Raw genomic sequence first — 24,007 nt, 5'->3', positions numbered from 1 at the left:
TACACGAAATAGGTATCACTATTCTAGTGATGTGATGTCCATAGGTGTGATTGAAGTTGAATACGCAGACTTCTCTAGCTGTGAAATGAAGATTAAAATGGTGTGATTCTGCTTGGATTGGAGCTAATGGACTCTCCTTGCTTTGTTATAGCTCTCAGCGTTAGAGAGGCAGATCTTTGACTTCCTTGGCTTCCAGTGGGCGCCTATTCTTGGAAACTTTCTACATATAATAGTCGTCATATTGGGTTTGTTTGGAACCATTCAGTACAGACCTCGATATATCGTGGTGGTAAGTCTTATTTTGACCATGTCTCTTCGTATAAACACTACAAAATTGCTATGAGAAGATGAATAAAATGATTTAAGAGTTCCTTCTGATATATTGTGGTATTGCTGTTCTAGCCTTCATGCACTGAATTCTAAGACATGATTATCTGTGGAAAAGAAGGCTCAATGGATGTCAACAATGAGAGAAAAGCAATGTGACTGTTAAGTGTGACATGCATAGTGTCACTCAGTGCAACTGAATTCAAGTTTCACAAGGAAATTTAAAATGAGGTTTGGATAGAGTAGGGGGACTGATTGTGGTCTTGATGTTATGATGAGATGTAAATATGCATTAACTGCCATTTCAATGACATATGTCACTAACCCTAAAAAGCAAAGCTACCTAGCCATAAATGTTTACCTAACTGATAACAATACTATAATTTAATATTAATTGATTTAAGACATTACAAATGCATGTGCTGAAGGTTGTTTAGTACTCATCCTTAATGTATTTCATACTGTATATCATTGAACATTTCTCCATTTTGTTAAAATAAATTTGAAACATCAATCCATACATTGACTGTGCCAACCATGATCAGCAGACCCTCCACTGTAGGATAATTTAATGAGGTATATGCTGTACTCCACAATCCAATGGAAGTTGCTCACAGTAATTAGTAATTACTTAGTTCACAGTAATTAGTAATTAGTTCACAGTAATTAGTTTTCTTTTCTATAAAAAGAAGGCAATATTTTAGGCTACATGTACTATAAGAAGGTTGTGAGAAATAACAGGGATATATAAGTAATTGGAAATAGGAGTAACATACTCTAAAATGCTCATTGAGCCTGAATAAATATACACTGTTCAGTAGGATTAGTGAACATTTTCTTGCAATGCAATGACTGCCTCACTAGAAGAAAACCGTAGACTTGAAAATGTCATCTTTCCATTTTGATTTAATCCAATCACACCTATGAAAAAGAATCAATGTAGGATTTTTTTTCTGGAAATGCCTCAATTCTCTATTTTGAATCTCAAAATTGGCTTTTTGGTGTCTTTCACCATATCGCAGTGGTGAGGGGAACTGGCCCACGGCACAGACTGCACTGAAAATGGCTGCAGGAGCATTTGCTGTCGCTCAGTAAACAATCCCTGGGTTGGCTTTTCTTCTCTGTTAGACAGCCTCTGCTAAGCCACTGTATAATCTACTAGAAAGGGACTTCATGGAGTTGAACTTGCAGCGTAAGATGCTTTAATATGCGTAATATCAAACTATTGCTGGATTCTGTGCTCAATTTGTTGCTATGAACACAGAGCACCTTTACTCACTGTGGAATTTTGATATTACGATGTTGGTGTTCTACTGAAGCACCAAATGCCAGATAGCTATGAAACCAATGGCTTCTGTGGGATGAGGCTGTTGGTGTACGTTAGTGACATTCTCTAATACTATTGCTTTTACCCTCTAAATATTAGCTCTACATGCTCTTCACAAAACGACTGCCTTGGTTGAAGTTTCTGCTGTCAATTTCCCATATATGAACAGTTTGCTTGCTTTCGGCCTTCCTCCCTTCCAGTGTGCCCTTTGTGCTTTTCCTAAATCGCTGGCTGAAAACCCTTCACTAACTCTTAGCAGGATAAAATCTAATATTTTTGGCTGACCCCCCTGACCAAACTCAGTTCTCACAATCCTTCCTTGCTTCCTATCTTCTGCGCTCCCTTTCTTCCTTCTTCCTTTCTTTCTTTCTTAACTTCCTTCCTTCCAGTTTTCATTTGCTTATTCATTCAAACCCTATGTATTGGGTTTATACTATGTATCTGGCATTGTGTTAGGCGTGGGGCACATTGGGAAGCAAACACAGACGCAAATTCTCTGCCCTCCTGGGTACTTACCTTACAGTTAAGTGAGGGGAAATGTGCCTTTATCAAATAATCATCCAGATAAACGTGAAGTTGCGACTGTGACAAGTGTGACAAAGGAGCACATTGTGCCATGAAGTATATAATGGGGACATTCATCTGACCCTGCAGGAGTGGTTGCAGAGCTGAGATCTGTGGAGTGAGTGTGAGTTCACTAGGGAAGAAGGGACCGAATGAGGTTCTGGACAGGAAGCCCTGTGGTGCACACAGGAAGGATGTTAATAGCACGAGTTCCCATTCACTTATTAAGCATTTACTGAGGACCTACTATACTGTGCTAGGTCTGGGGAAATGGAAAAGAATGTATATTCTGCATTCCTGCTCTCCAGGAACTCATTATATAAGGAGGGAGGAGGACTTTCTGCAGGTGATGAATGACAGTGAAAGGGGAATGGGAAGAGCACTGGGGAGGAGTCTGGGGACAGCAGGAACCAGCTTTAGAGAAAGGAAAGAGCAGAGTTTGTGCATTTCAGTGTCATGTACCCTCTACTCTCACCTGCTTCTGCAGCCTCTCGCTCTTGTAGCCCTGCTGGTGTTTGTGCCCTAGTTCCAGCATCATTTTCTCAGTCCCTCATGCACACCTCCTTCCATGCACTTTAACAGTTAACCACTCCCTGCTCCTTTGCCTCTGTGTCTTGAGCATGTTTTATAACTTGTTCACATTTATATCTTCCCTACTAGGCAAAGAGTTCTTTGAGAGCATGGAATGTAATGGGTGCTCAATAAATACTTATTCACTGTTTTTTATCTAGTTTCATACCAGTTCAGAGTCCACTCATGATAGGACTGGTGTCACTTCTTTCTCTGTATCATCTTTTCCTTCACTTCCTTCTCTCCCTTCTCCCTCCTGTGTGTAGAAGGAGGCAGATTTAGGTCTTTCAGAGCCTTCGAAGAAAAACATCTACAAGACAAACAATCCGTGTTTTCACATGTCTTAATTTTGTCTTTTAATGCATATACCAACCAAAACTCTATTGTTTTATTTGCTATCTTTTTCAAGACCTTCTTTCAGGAAGGGGAAAAGGAAAAAAAAAAAAATGAATTGTCAGGAAAGCTCTCCATGCCAAACATGTCATTTGGTTTAATCTTCACAAATATCCTATGGGTATGTATTAGCATCCTTAACTTGGCAGACAAGGAAAGGTTTAGGGAAAGGTTAAATGACTTTCCCAAGGACCCCAGATAGGAAGAGGCAGGACTGGATGTGTATCCACCTCACCTTTGTTATTGTTAGGTTTATGAAGTTGCTTTATCATGATCTGTGCTTTGCTTCCACCACCATGTTCCAGATGACATGGTGCCATTGTCAGTATAAGTTTTCGTATTGGAAATGATCCTTCGCTACCTCCTCAGTTGGTCATAGAATATCAGTATCTGTGTAGAATTCCAGATTACCTCTTCTTCTAACATGGGTATAAATTGTCTGTTTGGGAGAAACGCCTAAAGAAGACTGAGAATGAATATGACATAGGTCGCATTGATCAAAGTCTGCCTCAAAGGCATCAACTTTTCAATGGCAGTGAGAGAAGACCTGGATGGGAAATCCATATGGACTTTTCTCTGATCAGGGAAAGAGCTCTTTGACTGCAGATTTTCTCTCATACTCGCCAGTGGTGTTCTTAGTATTGGCCTCCTTTATTGGCTGAAACAGTCACCAGTAAGGCCAATTAAATTTAACCCATTTCAAAGTAACAGACTTTTTGGAGCACCAAAGCACAAATTGTAATCCAGTCCCATTTCTGACAGTAAACAGGGTTCATCACAGTTGAATTTAAAGAATTAATCACCTTAATGAAAATGGTTAAGGTAAAGGACCATGCAGGACAAGCTCTCCAATGCCTATAGGCAAACTTGGAACTCCTTAGGGTGGAAGTCAAAGCTTATGAAAACTGCTTCTTACTTAGCTGTCCTGTAGTCTTGCCTTTCCTGCTCTCCTCTAGCCTGTCAGCCATGCTGAATGATTTGTGTTTCCTAAAGGCCACGTGCTGTCACATCCTGCCTCCTCAGTTTTCACACATTCCCCTATTTGCCTTACCCACTTGGAAAACTCTTAATAATCCTTCAACAGAATGGTCCCCTTTGAGAGCCTTCCCTGACCTCCCCACTCCAGGATAAGTGCCTCTCTCTCTCTGCTCCCGTAGATGCCGCTGACTCTTCTCTTCTACCTCTCTACACGGTTGCCCTCCTTGCTTCCAGGCCCATCTCACCTCATTCAACAGTGTTCTCCTAGTAGGCAGACCATGCCTATCTGTTGCTGTATTCTAGGTTTATCCCAGTATGCATGGGCCTTTAAAGAAGCTTAATACTTGATTGAACAAGTAATAAATGAATTAAAGGTTATTGGATGAAGGGATTTTACTTTACCGGATGGACTAGGCAGTGATTTCTTATCTCAGAACATGTCAACAATAGTTCAGCAAGAGAAACTGGCCTTCCTGCCTTGCTTATCTCAATCTGAACTCGGGGATTTACATGATAAAATAGTGTGTGCTGCTCTGCCTGCACCTACCGCTAGCCGACTTCCTCCTCAACTTAATTTTTTCTAAGAAATATAATGTCTTGGGCTCCTTCCACTGTAATTGAGGAGGTATCGCTGCAAAGACTATTAGAAAAGTTCACCCAAATCACAAAAAGAAAGAGCACTAATTCCCCTTGGGATGCCATCACTCCTGATAAAGTACCATTTACTATTTCTATATGGTTAGAACGCAAAAGCAACATTATCATATGGGACTCTTTTACTGATTAAAATTTATTTTAGCTAAAGTACAAGATGGGATATGTACATTAGGGCATACGTAGTTTAGTCATAGAGTTTGAATAAACCTTTTGTGTTTCTTTGCCTGTAGACAAAATGAAGCAGAGTGTGGGCAGTGAAATCATATTTAGCAGTCATAAAGTACTGTTCTAGAATCAGTACTTTCTCTTGTCTGTTTACTCCTGCATCAAATATTTAAAAATCTTACTTGTGAATTCCAAAATGAGATTCTGCCCTAGAATTATTTAAATCTTTATTATCTTATGGCTAATAAATTAATTTAATCAAGCAGTTTTAAATCGATTTAATGCAGAAGTATTAGCTAATTTAGCATTTTTTGAATAGAGATTAATTTTGGAATTAAAATTAACTCAAAAGCACCTGTAAAAATTTTTTTAAAAGCCAAGTAAATTTTCTAGGTCTACAATTTTATTATTTGGACTTTTATGCAAATACTCATGTGCAAAGAACCACAACTTGCTTTCCTTTGAATTGTCATACACGAAAATTTCCCTACTATGTCGTCATAAATCTCCTTCCTGAGCCACTTCTCAACGTGACAGTTAAGAGTGTCAGGGTTCCAGTTAGCTGGTCCCAGATTTAAATCCCCCTCCACCAAATATTGGCTGTGAAGACTTGGGACGTTTATTTACTTTCTTCGTACCACAGTGACTTCATTTGTAAAAACCTGACTCATAGATTGCTTTTAAGAATTATATTATCTAATGTATGTGACTGACTTAGCATAACTTAACACAGAATAACTGCTTGATAAATGATGGAGCTGTTTAATGGCTTTTTTTTTCACTTTCACTCTGCTTTCCTTGCTATTAAAACAAAGGGATGGTACATTGCTCTTAAAGTTACTCTGGACATGAATACTAACCTGCAGAAAATATTGGAACAAGGAGTGGGCAAGGAACCTAAGTATTTTTATAAATCTAACATATCGTGCATAATATTGTATCCAATTGATACACATGTGAATGAATGAATAAGTAAGTGGCCTTTCTGGTAATTGGAAAACAAGCTCAGAAAGTAAAAATAATTCATGTTATAGACTAATTGCTCTATGAGAAAGAAATAGACTGGAAGACTTCTAAAGTTCATTTCAATTAAAAAATGCTAAAATATCCTCATAAAACTAGGAAGCATTCAGGAAGCCACATAGAACACATGAATTTTTTTTTCATCTTTATAGGCATTGTCTATGTAAATTAAGATTTAAAATATGTGTACTGGATATAAGCAAAGTAGGATAAATAAATAGGTAGATAGATAGACAGATAATTATACAACGTGATTTTTTTACATTAGGAAGTGAAGTCTTTTATGTTGCAGATATATCTATGTGACTACATGAATGTGTAGGTATGCTCCATAATAATCAAAGGGAGGTTGTTAAAAATGGAGTGAATCTCTTTGTTTATTCTAATTTAAACTGAATTATAATTAAAATAACCCAAGTCAAAAAGAAGACAAGGAGGATAGCCAGTCTCTTATACCATATGTTGTTCTAACACTTCCTGCCTAGGTAAATTCCTATGGATGTATTGTGTGTATTGCTAGAAAATCCTTTTTTTTCATCTCTCTATGCAGACTTGTGTCTCAGGTGCATATTAAGGCATATAGTTTACATCTCATAACAATCCAAAATTCAATCATACAAATATTCTTTGTTCTCAACAAACCAGTGTATTAAAGAAACTTATGATATTGCTTAAAAAAAGAAAAACCCAATGTTTATATAATGCATGACACATCAATTGCAAACACAAAAGAAACCAGCATTCCAAAAACATTGCCAGTTATAGAATATATGTGAATGAAATAAGCTTTTGGTAAACTGATAATTTGGTGAATTGGTCATTTGGTGAATTGTAAAATTTGGGGAAGTGTTGACTCACGAATTAATCTGTCGGTCCTTTTTCTAAGGTCTTTGAAGATAAAGCCTATCGTGTAACACTGAAGCACACCAGCTCTGCAGTCACGCTGTCAGAGTTCTCATCCTAACTCTCACACTAACTAACTAGGTGATCCAGTGATTATCTCCCTGCCTTGGTTTTTGTGTGATGACTGAATGCCTTAAAACCATGTAAAATGCTTAGGACAGTACCAGGAACATAGAAAGCAGCAGACTAATAACTCATGTTTTTGTTGAGAATTTAGGAGCTGACATTTGAAGTCTACTCAGCCTGGTAATTTTATCTTTGAAAGTTCAGAAGTGGCATCAGTGGTACAACTTGTGAGAGATCCTAATATACTTCAGTCACTAAGTTTGTGCTATGATTTTGAAATAGATTTGTTTTATTTTGCATTCGTTATAGCTATGAGTTGATTGATTCTTCTAACAGAATACTTATGGGTTTAGGTTTGCAGGCCTAATAATTAAGAATCATGGTTTTGCAATTAGTTCAGTTCATGTCCTTACTTTAGTCTTGCTTTATTTTATGTGCTTTCCTTAACCTTCATCCGTGGCTTATTTCTCATGACTTAGTGCTCTGCACTGCTCTCTCATTCTAATATACTCATCATTAGATTAAGAATGAAAAATATCAGATACCAGATGCCATCTTTATTAGCAACAGCTTTAAAATTTGTTGTAGTTGTTGTGACTTCATCAGCTGGCAAAAAGTTTGCATTGAGGATGTGGGTTAGCTATTTTCAATATTCATGGGAATATTTTGTGGTTCAGAAAAGTGTGTTTCAGTGCATTTGACACATTTTTAAAAACAGTCTAGTCCACCCATACCAGAAGACCTGACTAACAGGAGATAGCAGCAACATAAACACTATCAGCAAATACAAAAGCTTCAATCTATATTTTAACTTTTGTTAACGTTTTAACATATTTGCCACCTTCTCTAAATTTCCAGTGACTGTGGAGCCTTCCTCATTATTAAAATTGTATTATTTTTAAAAAACAAAAAGGAAGGGGCTGGCCCCATGGCTGAGTGGTTAAGTTCGCGTGCTCCGCTGCAGGCGGCCCAGTGTTTCGTCAGTTCTAATCCTGGGCGCGGACATGGCACTGCTCATCAAACCACGCTGAGGCAGCGTCCCACATGCCACAACTAGAAGGACCCACAACTAAGAATATGCAACTATGTACCTGGGGGCTTTGGGGAGAAAAAGGAAAAAAAATAAAATCTTAAAAAAGAAAACAAAAAGGAAAACCTCTTCTCCAAAAAGAAAAGATATATGATGTGACATTACATGTAACCAATTATAGGACTACACAACTACATGAGATATTTTGAAAGCCTTTAAAAAATCATAAGTGACAGAAAGATACAAAATGTAAATTAAATTTTGCAAATAGTTAAAAGCTTCTGATAAGGTTTCTAATAGGAACATGGCTATTTTACACAATGTTTCAAATTCATAATTCCATGATTTGATGAGCATAGAATAAGCTAATAAAATGATTTTAATATTTATTTTAATTTATCAATAACATGTAACAATTATAATCACTGATAGCAATAATTTAATTAGTATGCCTATGTGAGAAACTAAGAATTCATAGATTTTTGTGGTTAAGTAAAATGACTGAGCAAGCCATTGTATTTCATTTGTTAATTGTGTTCCTATTGTAAGTATCATCCTTGGTCATCCAAGCTGTTCTATATATTGATTTTCTGGGCCTCAGTTTCTTCATCTACGTGAGAAAATGACTGGATGAGTTGAGTCCTAAGACCCTCTCCACTGATGAGTCTTGATCTGAGGCTATTTTAATTCAGGCTGATTAATTCTCTCTAGGAAAGCATTTCCTAATACATAATACACTAATAAAACCAATTAATCAGTAAGGCTAGCTTATTTAGAGTTTATTGGATGTGATTGAAAGGTATTTTCCCAGTATGGAACTCTGTTGTTCATTTGCTTATTCTTAATCCTATTTATTAAATTTCATGCTTTTAAAAAAATATTCTTGTATGGTTGTCTTAGGGGCACACTCTCCACTCTTTACTCTTTATAGAATAGTCCAACAGATGAAAGTTTGTTAATTTTACTGTAAATATCCATTTTCAAATGTGGTCCTCACACAGGGATATGGAAGTGCTGGGTTTTGACTAACATTCCTAAACATTTGACAATTTAAATTATAATTAAAGATAGATAGCCCACAGAAAATTTTCATAATTGCATTCCCTGGAAAAGCTAATGCTCAGAAAACAGAAATCAAGTCGTCACTTGGATTTGACTTTGACTTGTATCTGCAAGCCAGCACAGCACTTTAAAAATAACTCTAGCTTTATTGGCTTCTACTGAAAACAGTCGAAACTATTGGATTTTTAATTTCTGGAGATCTTAGGGGACCTCATAAGGAACACTCTTTCCTGGCGCTCCCCGTTTCTTCCCAGAAGACTTAGACTTATTGACATTTTTATTATTGATTTATTTAGTATACATGCCTTCATCTCCATGTTTTTTTTTCTCTTTCTTTCCCCTCTCCCCCCTTTCTCTTTAGTACACAGTATGGACTGCCCTCTGGGTCACCTGGAATGTGTTCATTATCTGCTTTTATTTGGAAGTAGGTGGGCTTTCTAAGGTAAGTTTATCATGCTTTTAAAGTGCACTTTAAAAAGTACTTCTGTATATATGTAATCTAAGTAACATTACAAATGGAATACTAATCAAAAATTAGTTTGGATACTATTCAGGAAAGAATGATCTTGGGAGTATGTTAATACAATGGAGTTCCAAAACAAAAGCCTTATGGTTTAGTTTGTTAAGCTGTAGTGGAACTCAGCTTCCAGTGTATCCTCATGTCCAGTTTAAAAAGGCGTACAGTGACCACAGCCCCAAATGTTAAGTGAAAAATGGTTTTGAACATTCTTGTGTTTAAAGTGGGAACAGGAATTAATTAAGATGTTACTGTAACAAAGTTGAATAGCAAGTTGCTATTTTTGCTTGAATATTAATACTGAAAAAACTGACGAATGAAATCCTTATACATGTAAGTGGAGCATACGTTTACTAACGACTAAGTACATCAGAGTGGTGATTCTTATCTTGAAATTCTGATCACACAGAAGAGAGTTGTCTTAATGCAACATGATACAAATGTTATTTCTGTCTGTTGAACTAATGTCAGCAAGGCACGTGATTTTCATTATGACTCCTGTAGAACCGTCTTTTGATTGCCACCAAAATGTAAGAGCATCTTGGATTAAGTTTCTAGTTGTGTTTTGTAAACATTGTTCTCATTAACCAGTGCAATTTTCACTTGAAGAAATCGTAGAGAAGAAGCTTAACAGTATAATTACAGAAAGAATAAGAAAGCAGTAATTATATTTTTAGATTTCTCATTATCAACTATATTTGTGCTAACTTACTCTATTGTTGCACGATAATCTCAGATTTTCTAAGTAACGTAATGGTATTCTACATTTGTGGTTTGTATTTAAGAAAATTTGCCTTGACCAGCACAGAGACTTTTAGAATTGTTAGGCTCCACTGAGATCCATAAGGTAACAAAGAATGTTTGATTCAGCCAAGCAGCAAAAATCCCTGAAGGATTTTCTCCAGAACCTCCAGAGGTGGTTACTCTTTGTTCTACACTATAATAAACTTTATAATTAGAACTTGTCATCATTTTCTCACATTGGAAAATGTATTCAGGAACCAGAAATGCCACTTCTAATACTGAGTTCCACACAAATGCGGTAACGCCTACCTTTAATATTTGTGCTATTAATCACATTCACCACTGATTTCTGAGACAGAACAAAGTACTTAAATCAGCGCCCAGTTATCTTCTGTAACATGCAGATTATAAAGTAATTTTCAGATGCAAATTTTATGAATAAAATAATTGTGAATATTAAGCGTAGCATTTTTCACCCCATAGTGTTCTGTATCTTGTGATTTGAATGGTCATTTTAAATCATATTTTCATTTCACTGGGTGGAAGTTATCTTTTATTCTCTTCCATAAAAATTGAATTTGAAATAAATTAGACCAGAGGAAATCTGTACTGTGGAATCAACATCATATTGTGTTGAAGGAAGGATGAATTTCAAATCATAAGTCTCATTCAAATCTTGTCTTTAGCACTTATTAACTATGGGCCCTTAGGCTAATCATTTAACCTGAATGTGTCTCTGTGAAATATAAAAACATGGCGAGCTTTGACAATAATAGTAGTAATCAGTGCTTGTTTGGCATCTATCATTGTTTTAAGCATATCATGTATGGTAATTTAGGTAAGCTTCAAAATAGCCCTGTGAAGTAATAAAAAAAAATAGTAATAGCAGTCATTTGTTCCACACAAGCCCAATTTCCCTCTACTGCCCAAGGTTACTTTTGTAACTGCTTTTTGTAACTGCTTTTCTAATATCAATATGCATGTCAAGGTTTGGGGTTTTTTTTCTAATTTCTTTGGGTGCAAGTTTAAAAAAATGGATATCGTAGTCCCAGTTACTCATTTTATTACCCATTCAAATACCATTAAGCAGTCAACCAAGTATTCTAGATCATTAAAAGGATAGATGACACCGAAAGGAGCATCCTAAAGATTTTCTGTTGGTCTCCTATTTACTGCCTCCAAGGCTGCTAACATCTCCCTGATTAGTCATAGTTTAGCCTCATTTCCAATCTGTAGGAAATCTATTCTGAAAACTAGAGAGAGTTAAGGCTCCTGGAGAAACCCGAGCACCTCTGACACCCTTCCAGGTTAGACTGCATTTCAGAAGAAATTCCTTGTCCATATGTGCTGGTTTATGTACAGAACTCTCCATCTCCTTTAGTTCCTGAAGGTATTTCTAGGAATTACCCACTTCGATAGATTAATACAAGCCTCCTATACCTTGATTTTTTGCCCCCAAAAATACAAAAATTCTAAAATAGTGAATCTTTCTCTAAAAACTGAATTCAAGTGAATTTCCATAACATCTCGCTGGATTTGGGTGCTATTCTAGCAATAGGCACCTACCTAACCATTCTTATTGACTAGTAGTGTACATCCTCACGGGCGTGAACTATCATACATCTGGCCTATTATGGGGATTCTTGATCACAGCCTCCAGATTTCCTTTGGCTGTTATCTCATCTGCCAAGCAGCTCTGCATCATACACATATCACTGTGGTCTTGAGGGTTCTGATTCTCCCCAGGCCTTGCAGAACTTTAAGGAAATGGATATACTGTTTTAAGGAATGAGTACATGTATGTTGAGGTTCGAGATGACTGTGGGTAAGTAACCGGAAGTGTCTGCACTTATATAATCTACTGGAGCCTCAGTTTCCTTTTCTGCAAAATGAAGAAAACCACAAGAGTAACTTTATTGTTAGGTGAAAGAATTAAATGAGATAATGCATATAAAGGACTTAGAAAGGATCTTGGCATATTATGAGGATTCAGTAAATAGTGGTTCTTATAATTGTCATTAACATCATCATCTTTATTATATTACTGAAGAAATTAACAGACATCGTGATCCTCATCCTGAAAACCTTTTGGTGGTTTATTTATTACTATGCAAGAACTGTAAAAGGGAAGAAATATAGGACTGAGTGACTTATTTAAAAAATATGTAACAATCCCTTGTGATAGGACCTCAGATCTGCATATTAACTTCACAGCTATAACACTATTAATTAAATTCTTTCTTTCAACAAGTAAATAGCTTTTGTGAAATACTTCTGCTGCTGGATTCTCCTGGTGTCCCTACTTCTCCCAGTGGGAGAACTTTATGCATCTTTAAAAGTCTCTAAGACTGTTTTTCATGCTGCACTTAAGAACACCAAGGGCACAATTAATAAGTTATTGCTGCTTCTTTGGAAGTTACAAGGCTTGAAATCATTTTTTCCTCCCTAGGAATACATTCAGAATGTAAATATGAAAACCCAACTCATTTGCTACATTTAAAGCTACTGAAAAATAAGTTATGTTGAGAACTCATGTTGTACTTTTTAAAACTTCCATAGAAATTAAGCTGATGTCTTATGGCATCTTTTTGATTACTCCAAATTGTAGAAACTGTAGGCTAATATTTCTTCTGATTGACTTTTCTTGAAAGATATGTGGAACTTATGCGTTAGTGATACAAGAGAATTTTCAGTGTGGCACATATTCATAGAATTCAGAATGTGCATGATTCTGCATGAGCGTAATTTAGACATAAAAAATAACGGTAAGGAAATTCTGTGAAGATTTATCTTGTATTAAATTATGAGCTTTGATCATGGGCCTTCTAAAAATTTATAGGCAGGGCCGGAGGAGGGAGATAGACTAACCCTTAGCAATTCCTACTTTGCACAGGTGTTTTACATTGCCTTCACACAGAAGGAAAACCTACCTTTATTTTTTCTCTATATCATGTTTTAATGACTGCACTTTTTCCATTTGTGGGTATCTTGATTCCTAAAGAAAGTTAAGTCATTTCTCCCAATGGCACCAATATCACTTTCTTGTCCTCTTTTGACTTATCCTATCATCGTTCAGTCATGAAAGCCCTCTCCTCTTGTGAGATTCTTCAGTTGAGTATTTCACCTAAGTAGCCAGACAGGGTCAATGAGATAATTGTTCTTTTTTCAGGGCTCCTTCTTATTATCTAGCCTGAATTTTTCCTCTGTACTTACTGGAAAATTTCTCTTTCTTAATCAAGATTCATTTTCCTTCAAGTTTGGATTCATCCACTAACTTTGGCTTAGGGCAGGCACTTAAAACTTTTAGACAGTCAATCAAAGTTCTGTGTAGGAGCAACTGCATAGGAAACAGAAGTTCCATTCAGGTGCTTACAATCCACCCATTATTTTTAATAAATATTCTAAATATTTTTGTGTCTCAAAGAATTCTTTTTCTGATGTCAGTTTCAAACTAAATCAATGATGTATAGTATAATTCTATTTATTTAAATAAATACAACTTACTCAATCTAGTGTGAGTATTAAACTTACATTTATCTTCTCCTTTTGATGATTTCTGCCTACCTGGACATTTTTCAAAAGGAATCTTGAAATGTGATGTTTACAGAGGGCTGAAGCTAGGGTACAAAATATCTTTATTCAAGAATAATGTATCAATAGATGATACAGAAATAGCATTCTAGAAATCCAGGAAAACTATGCATGGTTTTGGAACTAGAAGAATGATACTCTGTTTATTATATCATGAAATAGATGACATGTCTATATTAATGAGACACTTTGGAAAAATGCATAAACAATTTCAGTTCACTAGAATAACAAAACATTTCAGGTTCTCAACTAACATATTTGTGCATACGTATCCTGCTGTCCTGAAGGAATTTTTTTTTCTTTCTTTCTTTTGCTTTTTTTTTTTTGGTGAGAAAGACTGGCCCTGAGCTAACATCTGTTGCCAATCTTCCTCTTTTTGCTTGAGGAAGATTGTCCCTGAACTAACATCTATACCAATCTTTCTCCATTTTGTATGTGAGATCCCACCACAGCATGGTTTAATGAGCAGTATGTGGGTTTGCCCTCAGGATCTGAACCCACAAACCCTGGGCGGTTGAAGTGGAGTATGTGAATTTAACCACTATGCCGCCAGGCCAGCACTTGAAAGAATGTTTTTGTCTATAATATTGACTGTGGGGGATGGAAGTGGTGGTGGATATCTGTCCAGCTATTAAGGATTTATAAAGGAAGAAGCGTCACAATCTGCTTCCAGGAATTAAATCAAAAGGAAACCCAAAGACTTGAAAGTGTTTATCATTATATTCATTTCCTACACAATCCTTTTCCAAAATGATGCAATTATGTTCTTTAAAAAAAATAGCAATGCAGTGTAGATATAGTCATGCATTTCTTATTTCAAAGGCCTGAAACTATACCTTTTCCTTTGACATGGGTCTAAGTAGACATAACTTCCAAAAATAGCATCTTCAGTGTGTTTCTTTGTAAGATAATTGTTTCCCACTGTAGTTTCTTTCCCACAATAAAGAACACTATAAACAAGCTTAAACTTAGTATTATATTTTTCGTAAATTTCATCAAGTATAAATATTTTGAAAACCTTTGGTCTAAAAATCCAATTTGCCGCTACATTATAGTCCAATGACAAATAGAAACCACAATAAACCACTAAGTAATTGCTGCCACTGGGATTGTGTTAGGAGTTTGTAATCAGAAATTTGTATGATAATCTTATGGCCTTCTGTAGAAGTTCAAACAGTTTTTTCAAAAGAGCTGATGGATATATTATTCTATCAATAGTAGCTCTATTTATTGCTGTATAATTAGAGTCACTGTGTTGAACAAGGCCCATGTAAATGTAACTGAATAACTACACAGAAATGTGCTGTATCTGCTATTTGTATTTTATAGTTCATTCTTCTTCTACCGAAAATATGTCTGAGATCAATTTTTAAAGAAAGGTAAACATTTTACCTGTGTATCCAGTTTGTTGTCTCAACTCGTTGGATTACAAGTATGAAAAGATTTTATTTCATTGAATAATTCATCTCCCATCTATTTTGTCTCATTGTCTTTCTTTACTACATTATGTACAGATTCTGTAACAACTTTGGTCATTAAAACTTAGTCTTGGGGCCAGCCCGGTGGCACAGTGGTAAAATTCGCACGTTTCACTTCGGCAGCCCAGGGCTTGCCAGTTCGGATCCCGGGTGTGGACCTACGCACCACTTGTCAAGCCATGCTGTGGCAGGCGTCCCACATATAAAGTAGAGGAAGATGGGCACAGATGTTAGCTCAGGGACAGTCTTCCTCAGCAAAAAGAGGAGGATTGGTGGCAGATGTTAGCTCACGGCTAATCATCCATAAAAAAAAAAATAGTCTTATGTCAAATTTAACTCTATTCTCCTCTCACCAAAGCTGACCATGCTTAAGGCCTTAACACATCTCTCTCTCCTCCCTTCTCTTGACTCCGCTCTGGGAGAGGAGACAGGACGTGATTAGCTTCTTATATATCCATCCTTAAGCTGATGGTGGATGTTGCAGGAATCCTGACCTCACGCTGGCCTTAGTCTTCAGCTGCTGCTAGTGGCCTCTACTGATGTGACAGTCTCCAGATATGGCTCATTCTTCCACTAAATTCCACAAAACATATATTTTTAATAAATTTACAATTATTCCAATAGGTGTAAGTTTGTTAAGCCACTGGTTATATAATGTTAAGCCATTTTGTGTGGAACAGAGCTGCTGAATTTCCATGTAAGCATCATTTTCAAGAAAGTTTTGGTACTGCAGAGAAACAATGGTTTATAGCTTATTTTCAAATGCTTTGCTGTATTTTTAAAGACAATTTAAAGATCCTACTGCAGAATTTTTGATGCAGGCGGTTGAACATAAGAGCATTTTAGAAGAGCAAAGTGTAGAACGAATAGAACGTGAGTAAATGCCATTAAGATTTTGGATTTTCTAGTTGTGATGTTAATTAGTTTGTTCTGAAGACACAGTCCCTTTGTTGCGAAACATCAGTTAAAAGTACAATCCTGGTGATGAAGAATTTCAAGTGACATTTGCAATGCTTCCGAACATTATAAAAAAGAGCCTGATAAACATGTTTAGTTGCATTTACGTACTTTTAAAACTAGAATGGCAGCATATATCACTGAGTAGTCTTATAAAATAGCACCACACAATCAAATTATAACTGATGAACATTAAGCTGAAGGGCTCTGCAGGAACAGAGGAGCCTGCAATAGCAATTACTCAACACTACTCTCAGAGGCAAGCACAAGTCATTTCAGTGCTTTGTATCAAATTTTCCTGTGGGGAGCGGAAATCACCGATAACAGTAATCATATTGAAAAAGTTCACTGTGTACAGAGAAAGTTTCTCTCTGAGCCACTGTGCTGTGATGGCATAAGGAATTATGGGCCTGAAGCTTCAGACTGATTTGGGTTAGAGTCTTGAACGTAGATGGCCCTCAAAGTGTCTGTGCCTCTGATTTGTGGTTTGGAAGGTTATGGCTACCAATGGAAGCCCAATGCTGTGCCTCCAGCTGCCTTAGCACAAGAGTTCTGGGTCTCTGACTCGGAAAGGATAAGTTTGAGAATGCAAGGCAAGCAGAAGGATGAGGAAGTCAAACCAGATTTATAGGGGGAGATGTGAAAAATGAAAACCATTGGCCAGAAGTTTAGTGTCAGAGATGAGAAGTGGGAAGGGAGATATGTTTTGCTTTCTCTTGACTCAGGAAAATGCTAACAGAAAGACAAGTCAGAAATCCTTGTAATGAGATGTCCTTTGGTATGAAGCTCTTTTCAAGTCATGTCTGCCCACCAGCAGGGCTGACTGTGTTGCTGGCTCCAGCGTGGACCTGCCTAGGGAAGAGAGTCAGGAAACATGAGTGATTTCAGCCATCCATGCCCTATCTGAGGACTGAGGACCGACAGAGAGGAAAACGGAGAAAAAGTACCAGAGCAAAGGTTGCCCAGAAGATAAGGCAAAACTGTCTGGCTTCAGCCCAGACTATTGAACAGAGGTACAGGGTGATAGAATTAGAAGGGAGAGGATGCAGGAAACATCCATGGTCCAGGATTCAGGGATGAGCTTGTATCTCCTCTGCCCTTCGGAAGCCCTCAACATCGATCCTGTTTTTGACTCAGGAGTAGCAGGAGAAGTACAGCAACAACACAACGTTCAGTTGTGTTTACAGGAATTGTCAATGTGTTTGTCTGTTAAAATCAGCACACTAAAGCATCCAGTGGTCTAGACTCCCTGAAAGGTTGGCTTTTTCCCGAGAACTTTCAGCCCGCTACAGAAAACAGATGAAATGTCTCACGATCAAGTAATAACTGAAGCCTGAAAAACAAATGAAGGCATTAAAAATGTAATTCTACTTTATTCTTGTAGAAGCTGGTTTGACTCAAGGTCTCTGAAAACTTCTTTCTGGAATCTGAATATCAATAGTTCTTAGTGATCTAAAAGTATAGAAACTTTAAAAACATACATTTCTAAGATTAAAATTAGATGGGGAGAGGACAAAATGAATGAAATTTAGCTAATTTAAAAGAAAAAGGAAGGATATCCATTTGTTACATTCATTTACAAGTGGGAAATATAACTGTCTATGAAAGTCATAGCACTTTCCTAATCTTCTAGGTGTTCAACTACATCCATTTAATCATTCTTTCATTAAGCAAATGGTGGCAGAAGTTTCTAGTTATCTTTCATTATCTATTCCCCCTTCTTCTGGTCAAGAGTCATGGAAAACTCTGCTTTGCCTCTATATGAGGAGTAGGGATTGTCTAAGTTATGGACATTGAGATATAAGCAGAAGAATTGTGAAGGACTTCCAAAAAGGCTACTTAAGAGCTAACTCAGTTTAGAAGCAGACCCACACATGGTGACTTACAGAAAACAACTCTTACACTTAAAAGAAGACAAATCTTACACTCCTTCTGTAGGTCAGAAATCCTACATGAGTCTCAATGGCTAAAATCAAGATGTCAGATTGCCACTATGGAAAACAGGATGGAGGGTCCTCAAAAAACTAAAAATAGAACTACTGTATGATCTAGCGATTCTACTTGTGAGTATTTAGCTGAAGGAAATGAAGTCACCATCTTGAACAGAGAGCTGCACCCCGGGTTTGTTGCTGCATGTTTATAATCGCCAAGACATGGAGAGGACCCAAGTGTCTCTCAGTGGGTGAATGGATAAAGAAGATGTGGTAATCCACACATAATGGGATATAATTCATCCATGAGAAAGAAGGAAATGCTGTCATTTGTGACAACATGGGTGGGCCTTGAGAGCATTATGCTAAGTGAAGTAAGTCAGACAGAAAAAGAGCAGTACTGTATGATATCACTTACATGTGGAATGTAAAAAAACCAAACTCATAGATACAGAGAACAGATTGGTTCTTGCCATAGGTGGGGGGTAAAGGGGGTCAAAACGTACAAAGTTACACTTATAAGATGAATAAGTCATGGGGACGTTAATGTACAACATGGTGACTATAGTTAACAATACTGTATTGTATATCTGAAAGTTGCTTAGAGAGTAGATCTTAAAAGTTCTCATTACAAAAAAAAATTGTAACTATGTGAGGAGATGAGTGTTAACCAAACTTATTGTGGTGATCATTTTGTGATATATACATATATCAAATCATTATGTTGTATACTTTAAACTTATATAGTGTTATATGTCATTTCTCTCTCAATAAAACTGGAAAAAACATAAAATAAAATCGAAGTGTCAGCAGGACTGTATTCCTTTCTGGAGGTGCTGGGGGGAGAATCTGGGTGTTTTCCCCCCTTTTCTAGATTTTAGAGGCGGCCTGCATTCCTTCCTTGTCTTCAAAGCCAGCAATGGCAGCACAAATCCTTATGCTGCCATCTCTCTGATTTTCTGCAGCCAGGAAGGCTTCTCTGCTTTTGAGGACTCATGTGATTAGATTAGGCCCACCTGAATAATATAGCCTAATCTCAGCAGGTCAAGGTCCTTCACTGGCCTGACATCTGCAAAGCCCCTTTACCACGGGGCACCATCTTCACAGGTTCTGAGCATTAGGACGTGAACATCTTTGGGGGCCATTATTGTGCTACCACAGTGGTGGCAGCCATCTTGGGCCATGAGGTGACCTTGAGGATGCCAACCATGCATGAGAATAAAAGAGTAAAAAGAAAAAACGAGCCTGGGACCTAATAACTCTGTGGAGCTTTCACATCAGCCTTGACCTTCCCACAACAGATTTCTTTTATGTTAGAAAATGTGTTTAACCAGTGTTTTGGGGCTTGAAATATGCAGCTGAAAATAATACCTAACTAATCATGTATAATTCTACAGACAATTTTACTTAGCTTTTACTTGTTTTGAAGCACTGTTCTGGGCTATGTCCAGTTCCTCAGAAAATGTTCTGTATCATAGGAAAGACAGACATTAAATGAGTAATAAGAAGAAAATGTAACCAGTGTTGTAATAATGAAGGATAAAGAACTCTGATACCGTAAAGCAGGGAGCATAGTCTTCACAGGGGTCAGGGGAGCCTCCCTAGGGAAGATGGGATTGTACGCACTGAGTAAAGGACAGCATTATAAGTACCACGCTGACCTTCAGAAACACAGGTGCTGTTATTGACCTACCAGCTGTGAAAAAAGTGCTGTGAGTTGCTACTTTTTTTTTAATCCCCTATAATGAATTTTTGTTGATCTGCCCGCCTCCATCCCACACTCTTCCCATACTGTCTTCTGGCCAGCATACACTGGAGAGAGAACTCCAGGTGGTTACATGCATCAGAGCCAAGGTCACTACCCTTGGGCAGTGGTCATGTAGGGACATGCTCTAAACAAGGGAGCTTTCGAGTTACAGCCCATGACTACCAGTGGCCTGGAAATATCTGCTCAGGCACGGTTAGGAGAAAATGTCAGAATGCTGGGGGTCCTTTGGAGATGATCTGGAGTTAATTTCCCTGAGCATAACTAGACTAATGAGCTCCTCAAATATAAGACTATTTCACTGCACAGCTGCACTGTTTAGCCAGTACTGATTCAAAAAGTATTTCAAGGAAAGGTAAATATGCTTTCTGCAAAATCCGCTGTATGCTGCTGAAAGAAAAATGGTGTTGAGTTGAGAAGTCCTTTCGGAACAAGCGCTGTATCCCCACACTTATTTTAGCAACAAAATTCAATTTGGTTGAGCTGTCTGGGGAGTTGATTTGACCCTGTTTCCAGAACAATATGCAATGGTTTGATGGCATCATTTCCAAATGGGCCGTCTGATGTTTCAGTTTGTACATACAATTCATCATTTTATTCTTGTCCTTAATTATAGAATTAATAGAGAAAACACTTCCTCTGTGTATTTGAAGTATCGGGGGCATTAAGGCTATTTTAAGTATTAGTCTGAGAAAGTATTCTGTCCTCCTTTAGGGCAGCATAGGAGAGAAGGAGCACTAATTGTGCAGTGAGTTGTGCTCACCATTAACTGAGATACTGAGACAAAAAGTGTAGTTATTATTTCCTACCTATGATTAATTTTACATGCCGAGGGCATGGTATGAATTTTGCTTCAGTGTAAAAGGCAGACAGGCTACTGGTCCCTGAAATCAATGACAGTCAGAAGAGCCTAGACACTGGGTGATCTGATGAATAATTTAACACTGATTTGTTAACTGTGCAGAAGTGAAGTTAGCCACGCAGGGAGACACATTGTCAATTGCCAGCAATTTACTATGTTTTTGAAAACCACAGGCAGCAATTTACAGAAAAGATTAGGCCAGTTACTGTACACGTGTGACATTCTCTTGATTTAAGATGTCATCCTGAAAGCTGTTAACTGACAACTGGAGTTTGGAATGAGGTTATAAAGTTTAGCGAGGAGCTGCTTTTACCTGAGAATGTCTTTATTTCTGCCCTCAGAGACCCTGAACGCACACCTCCTGCTGGGACTCAACGTGTGTATGCAAATGAGCACTGTCAGAGAAGGGGGATGCACCTTCTCTGGGAACCATTAAACACCTTCGTAGTACTCAGTGCTCTGATACACTGGTCCATGGGAAAGCATGGTGATGGGCTTTATTTCTTGGAGAAGAAATCACTAACCATGTATTTCTTTAGTCCCGTGCCGTCTGGGGGGTATAATCACTTTCATCCTGCACCAGGAGTTTACTTTTCAGTTCCTCATAAGAAGCTGATTAAAGAAAAATCCCTTTTTTATTAGTGTAATTTCTTTCCACTTCTTTTCCCTATTGGAATTAAGTCAGTAACAGTAATGTCTTCATATTTGAATTTGTAAAAAAGTGAAGTGAGGGTAGTCTTAGCCCCTAGTGGAATTTGAAACCCTAGGTCGTCCTGAAGGGTGACTTTCATAGGAAGAATAGACAGGAAACACAGCAGCTCATAATTTAAACACGACAAAGTCTAACCTATGATTGACCATTTCTGGAGCTCTACCAAAAAATGGACTTTTGGTATACTTTGAAGTTTATTCTCAATGTTTACATTAATTTACCCACTTCTCCAAAGATTCCCAGTAAGTTTAAATCTTGCAAATCAGCGTTGTAATGGTAATTCTTATTCTGAAATCATAGATGCCAGTGGTAACTTTTTTTAAATGACTTTGGCTTTCCATATGAGAAACAAGTTAAGACTTCCTATGTGTGCCATCGTTAGCAAGAAAATGATTCTGAAAACTAAGACAAATGCCTTCTCTCCACCCTTTCTCTATTTGCCCATCTTCCTGGGTCTATAAACTGCTTTACAAATTGATGCCAGCTCTTGTGTTTTGCTTTAATTGTTTTTTCCCGTATGTTTTTTTTTTTCTTGAAAGGAGAAAAAAATGATTATTAGATAAACTAGTTTTTTATTTTCTATGTTAAGTATTAAAGACAAAATATAAAATTCTAGAAATGTGTCATAAGCAAAAGTTGAACTCTTTAATAGAGATTAGTATTAGACCATAACTCTAGCTTTACCAGAGAAGTTTTTTTTTTTAATATAAAAATAATCAGAGGCCCATCCAGTGGTGTAGTGGTTAAGTTTGCATGCTCTGCTTCAGTGGCCCGGGGTTCACAGGTTCAGATCCTGGGTGCGGACTTATGCACCACTCATCAGGCCATGCTGTGGTGGTGTTCCACATACAAAATAGAGGAAGATTGGCATAAATGTTAGCTCAACAACAATCTTCCTCAAGCAAAAAGAGGAAGATTGGCAACAGATGTTAGCTCAGAGCCAATCTTCCTCACACACACACACAAAATCAATAAATGAAGGTCCTCATGAATGGATTACTTTTAAACCATCACATTGAAGACACACAGCTCTGACGTGGCTCAGCCGACTTACTGTTTTGCCACCTCAGACAGTAGGGAAACATTCTTGCAAATGTTTTCTTTTATCTTAGAAGCATAGTTTTCCAGGAATAGATTTGAAATGGCAATAGACAACCGCATTTAACTCTTTCAAAATACTTTGCTTTATGTAACATAAACATTTATAATTAAGGCATGTACACTTAGAATCTAATTTCCTTCAAACTTCTTATCATAAAAGCAACAAATGTATTCATAATTATTACAGAAAGAAAGTTTTCAATTACTTATACATTTTTGGCTTTTGGTGGGTTTAACCAATTAAATCATATAGTTTTACTATTCATTCTTTGTCTATAGTATTTTTTTATTTATTTTTTTTAATTGCAGTGACATTGGATTATAACATTATATAGCTTTTGGATGTACATCATAAAATATTTCGAATTCTGTGTGGATTACATCATGTTCACCACCCAAAAACTAATTATAGTCCATCCCCTCACATGTGAGCCTAATCACCCCTTTTGCCCTTTCCCCCTTCCCCCTTGGTAACTACCAATCCATTCTCCATTGCTATGTGTTTGTTTGTCATTGTTCTTATCTTCTACTTATGAGTGAGATCATACAGTATTTGACTTTCTCCCTCTGACTTATTTCACCAGCATAATACTCTCAAGGTCCATCCATGTTGTCACAAATGGCCGGATTTCATCATTTCTTATGGCTGAGTAGTATTCCATCGTATATAAATGCCACATCTTCTTTATCCATTTGTCCCTTTTTGGGCACCTAGGTTGCTTCCAAGTCTTGGCTATTGTGTATAATGCTGCAGTGAACATAGGGGTGCAGGTACCTTTGCGCCTTTGCATTTTCAAGTTCTTTGGATAAATAACCAGCAGTGGAATAGCTGGATCATATGGTAGGTCTATTCTTAATTTTCTGAGGATACTCCATACTGCTTTCCATAGTGGCTGCACTAGTTTACACTCCCACCAGCAGTGTACAAGGGTTTCGATCTCTCCACATCCTCTCCAACATTTGTTGTTTCCTGTCTTGTTAATTATAGCCATTCTGACCAGAGTGAGGTGACACCTCATTGTAGTTTTGATTTGCATTTCCCTGATAGCTAATGATGTTGAGCATCTTTTCATATGCCTGTTGGCCATCTATATATCTTTTTTGGAGAAATCTCTGTTCAGATCCTTTGCCCATTTTTTAATTGGGTTGTTGGGGATTTTTGTTGTTGAGCTGTATGAATTATTTGTATGTTTTTGATATTAACCCCTTATCTGATATATGGTTTGCAAATATCTTCTCCCAATTGTTAGATTGTCCTTTCATTTTGTTGATGGTTTCCTTTGC

The 24,007-nt window shown here is 37.2% G+C and overlaps 1 protein-coding gene across 3 annotated transcripts in view; it reads left to right on the top strand.

The window, feature by feature from the left end:
• NKAIN3 (sodium/potassium transporting ATPase interacting 3) overlaps positions 1 to 24,007 on the top strand; it is a 613,676-nt gene that overhangs the window by 320,713 nt on the left and 268,956 nt on the right. For all 3 annotated transcript variants that reach the window (XM_023648539.2, XM_023648540.2, XM_070221498.1), the window contains exons 2-3: positions 152 to 289; positions 9,427 to 9,507. In XM_023648539.2, the coding sequence (XP_023504307.1) occupies positions 152 to 289; positions 9,427 to 9,507 (219 nt within the window). The remainder of the gene's footprint in view (positions 1 to 151; positions 290 to 9,426; positions 9,508 to 24,007) is intronic.

Source organism: Equus caballus, chromosome 9, assembly GCF_041296265.1.
Source record: "Equus caballus isolate H_3958 breed thoroughbred chromosome 9, TB-T2T, whole genome shotgun sequence".
Lineage (NCBI taxonomy): Eukaryota > Metazoa > Chordata > Mammalia > Perissodactyla > Equidae > Equus > Equus caballus.
Note: the sequence above shows the minus strand (reverse complement) of the source record. Positions and strands in the feature narration are given on the sequence as shown.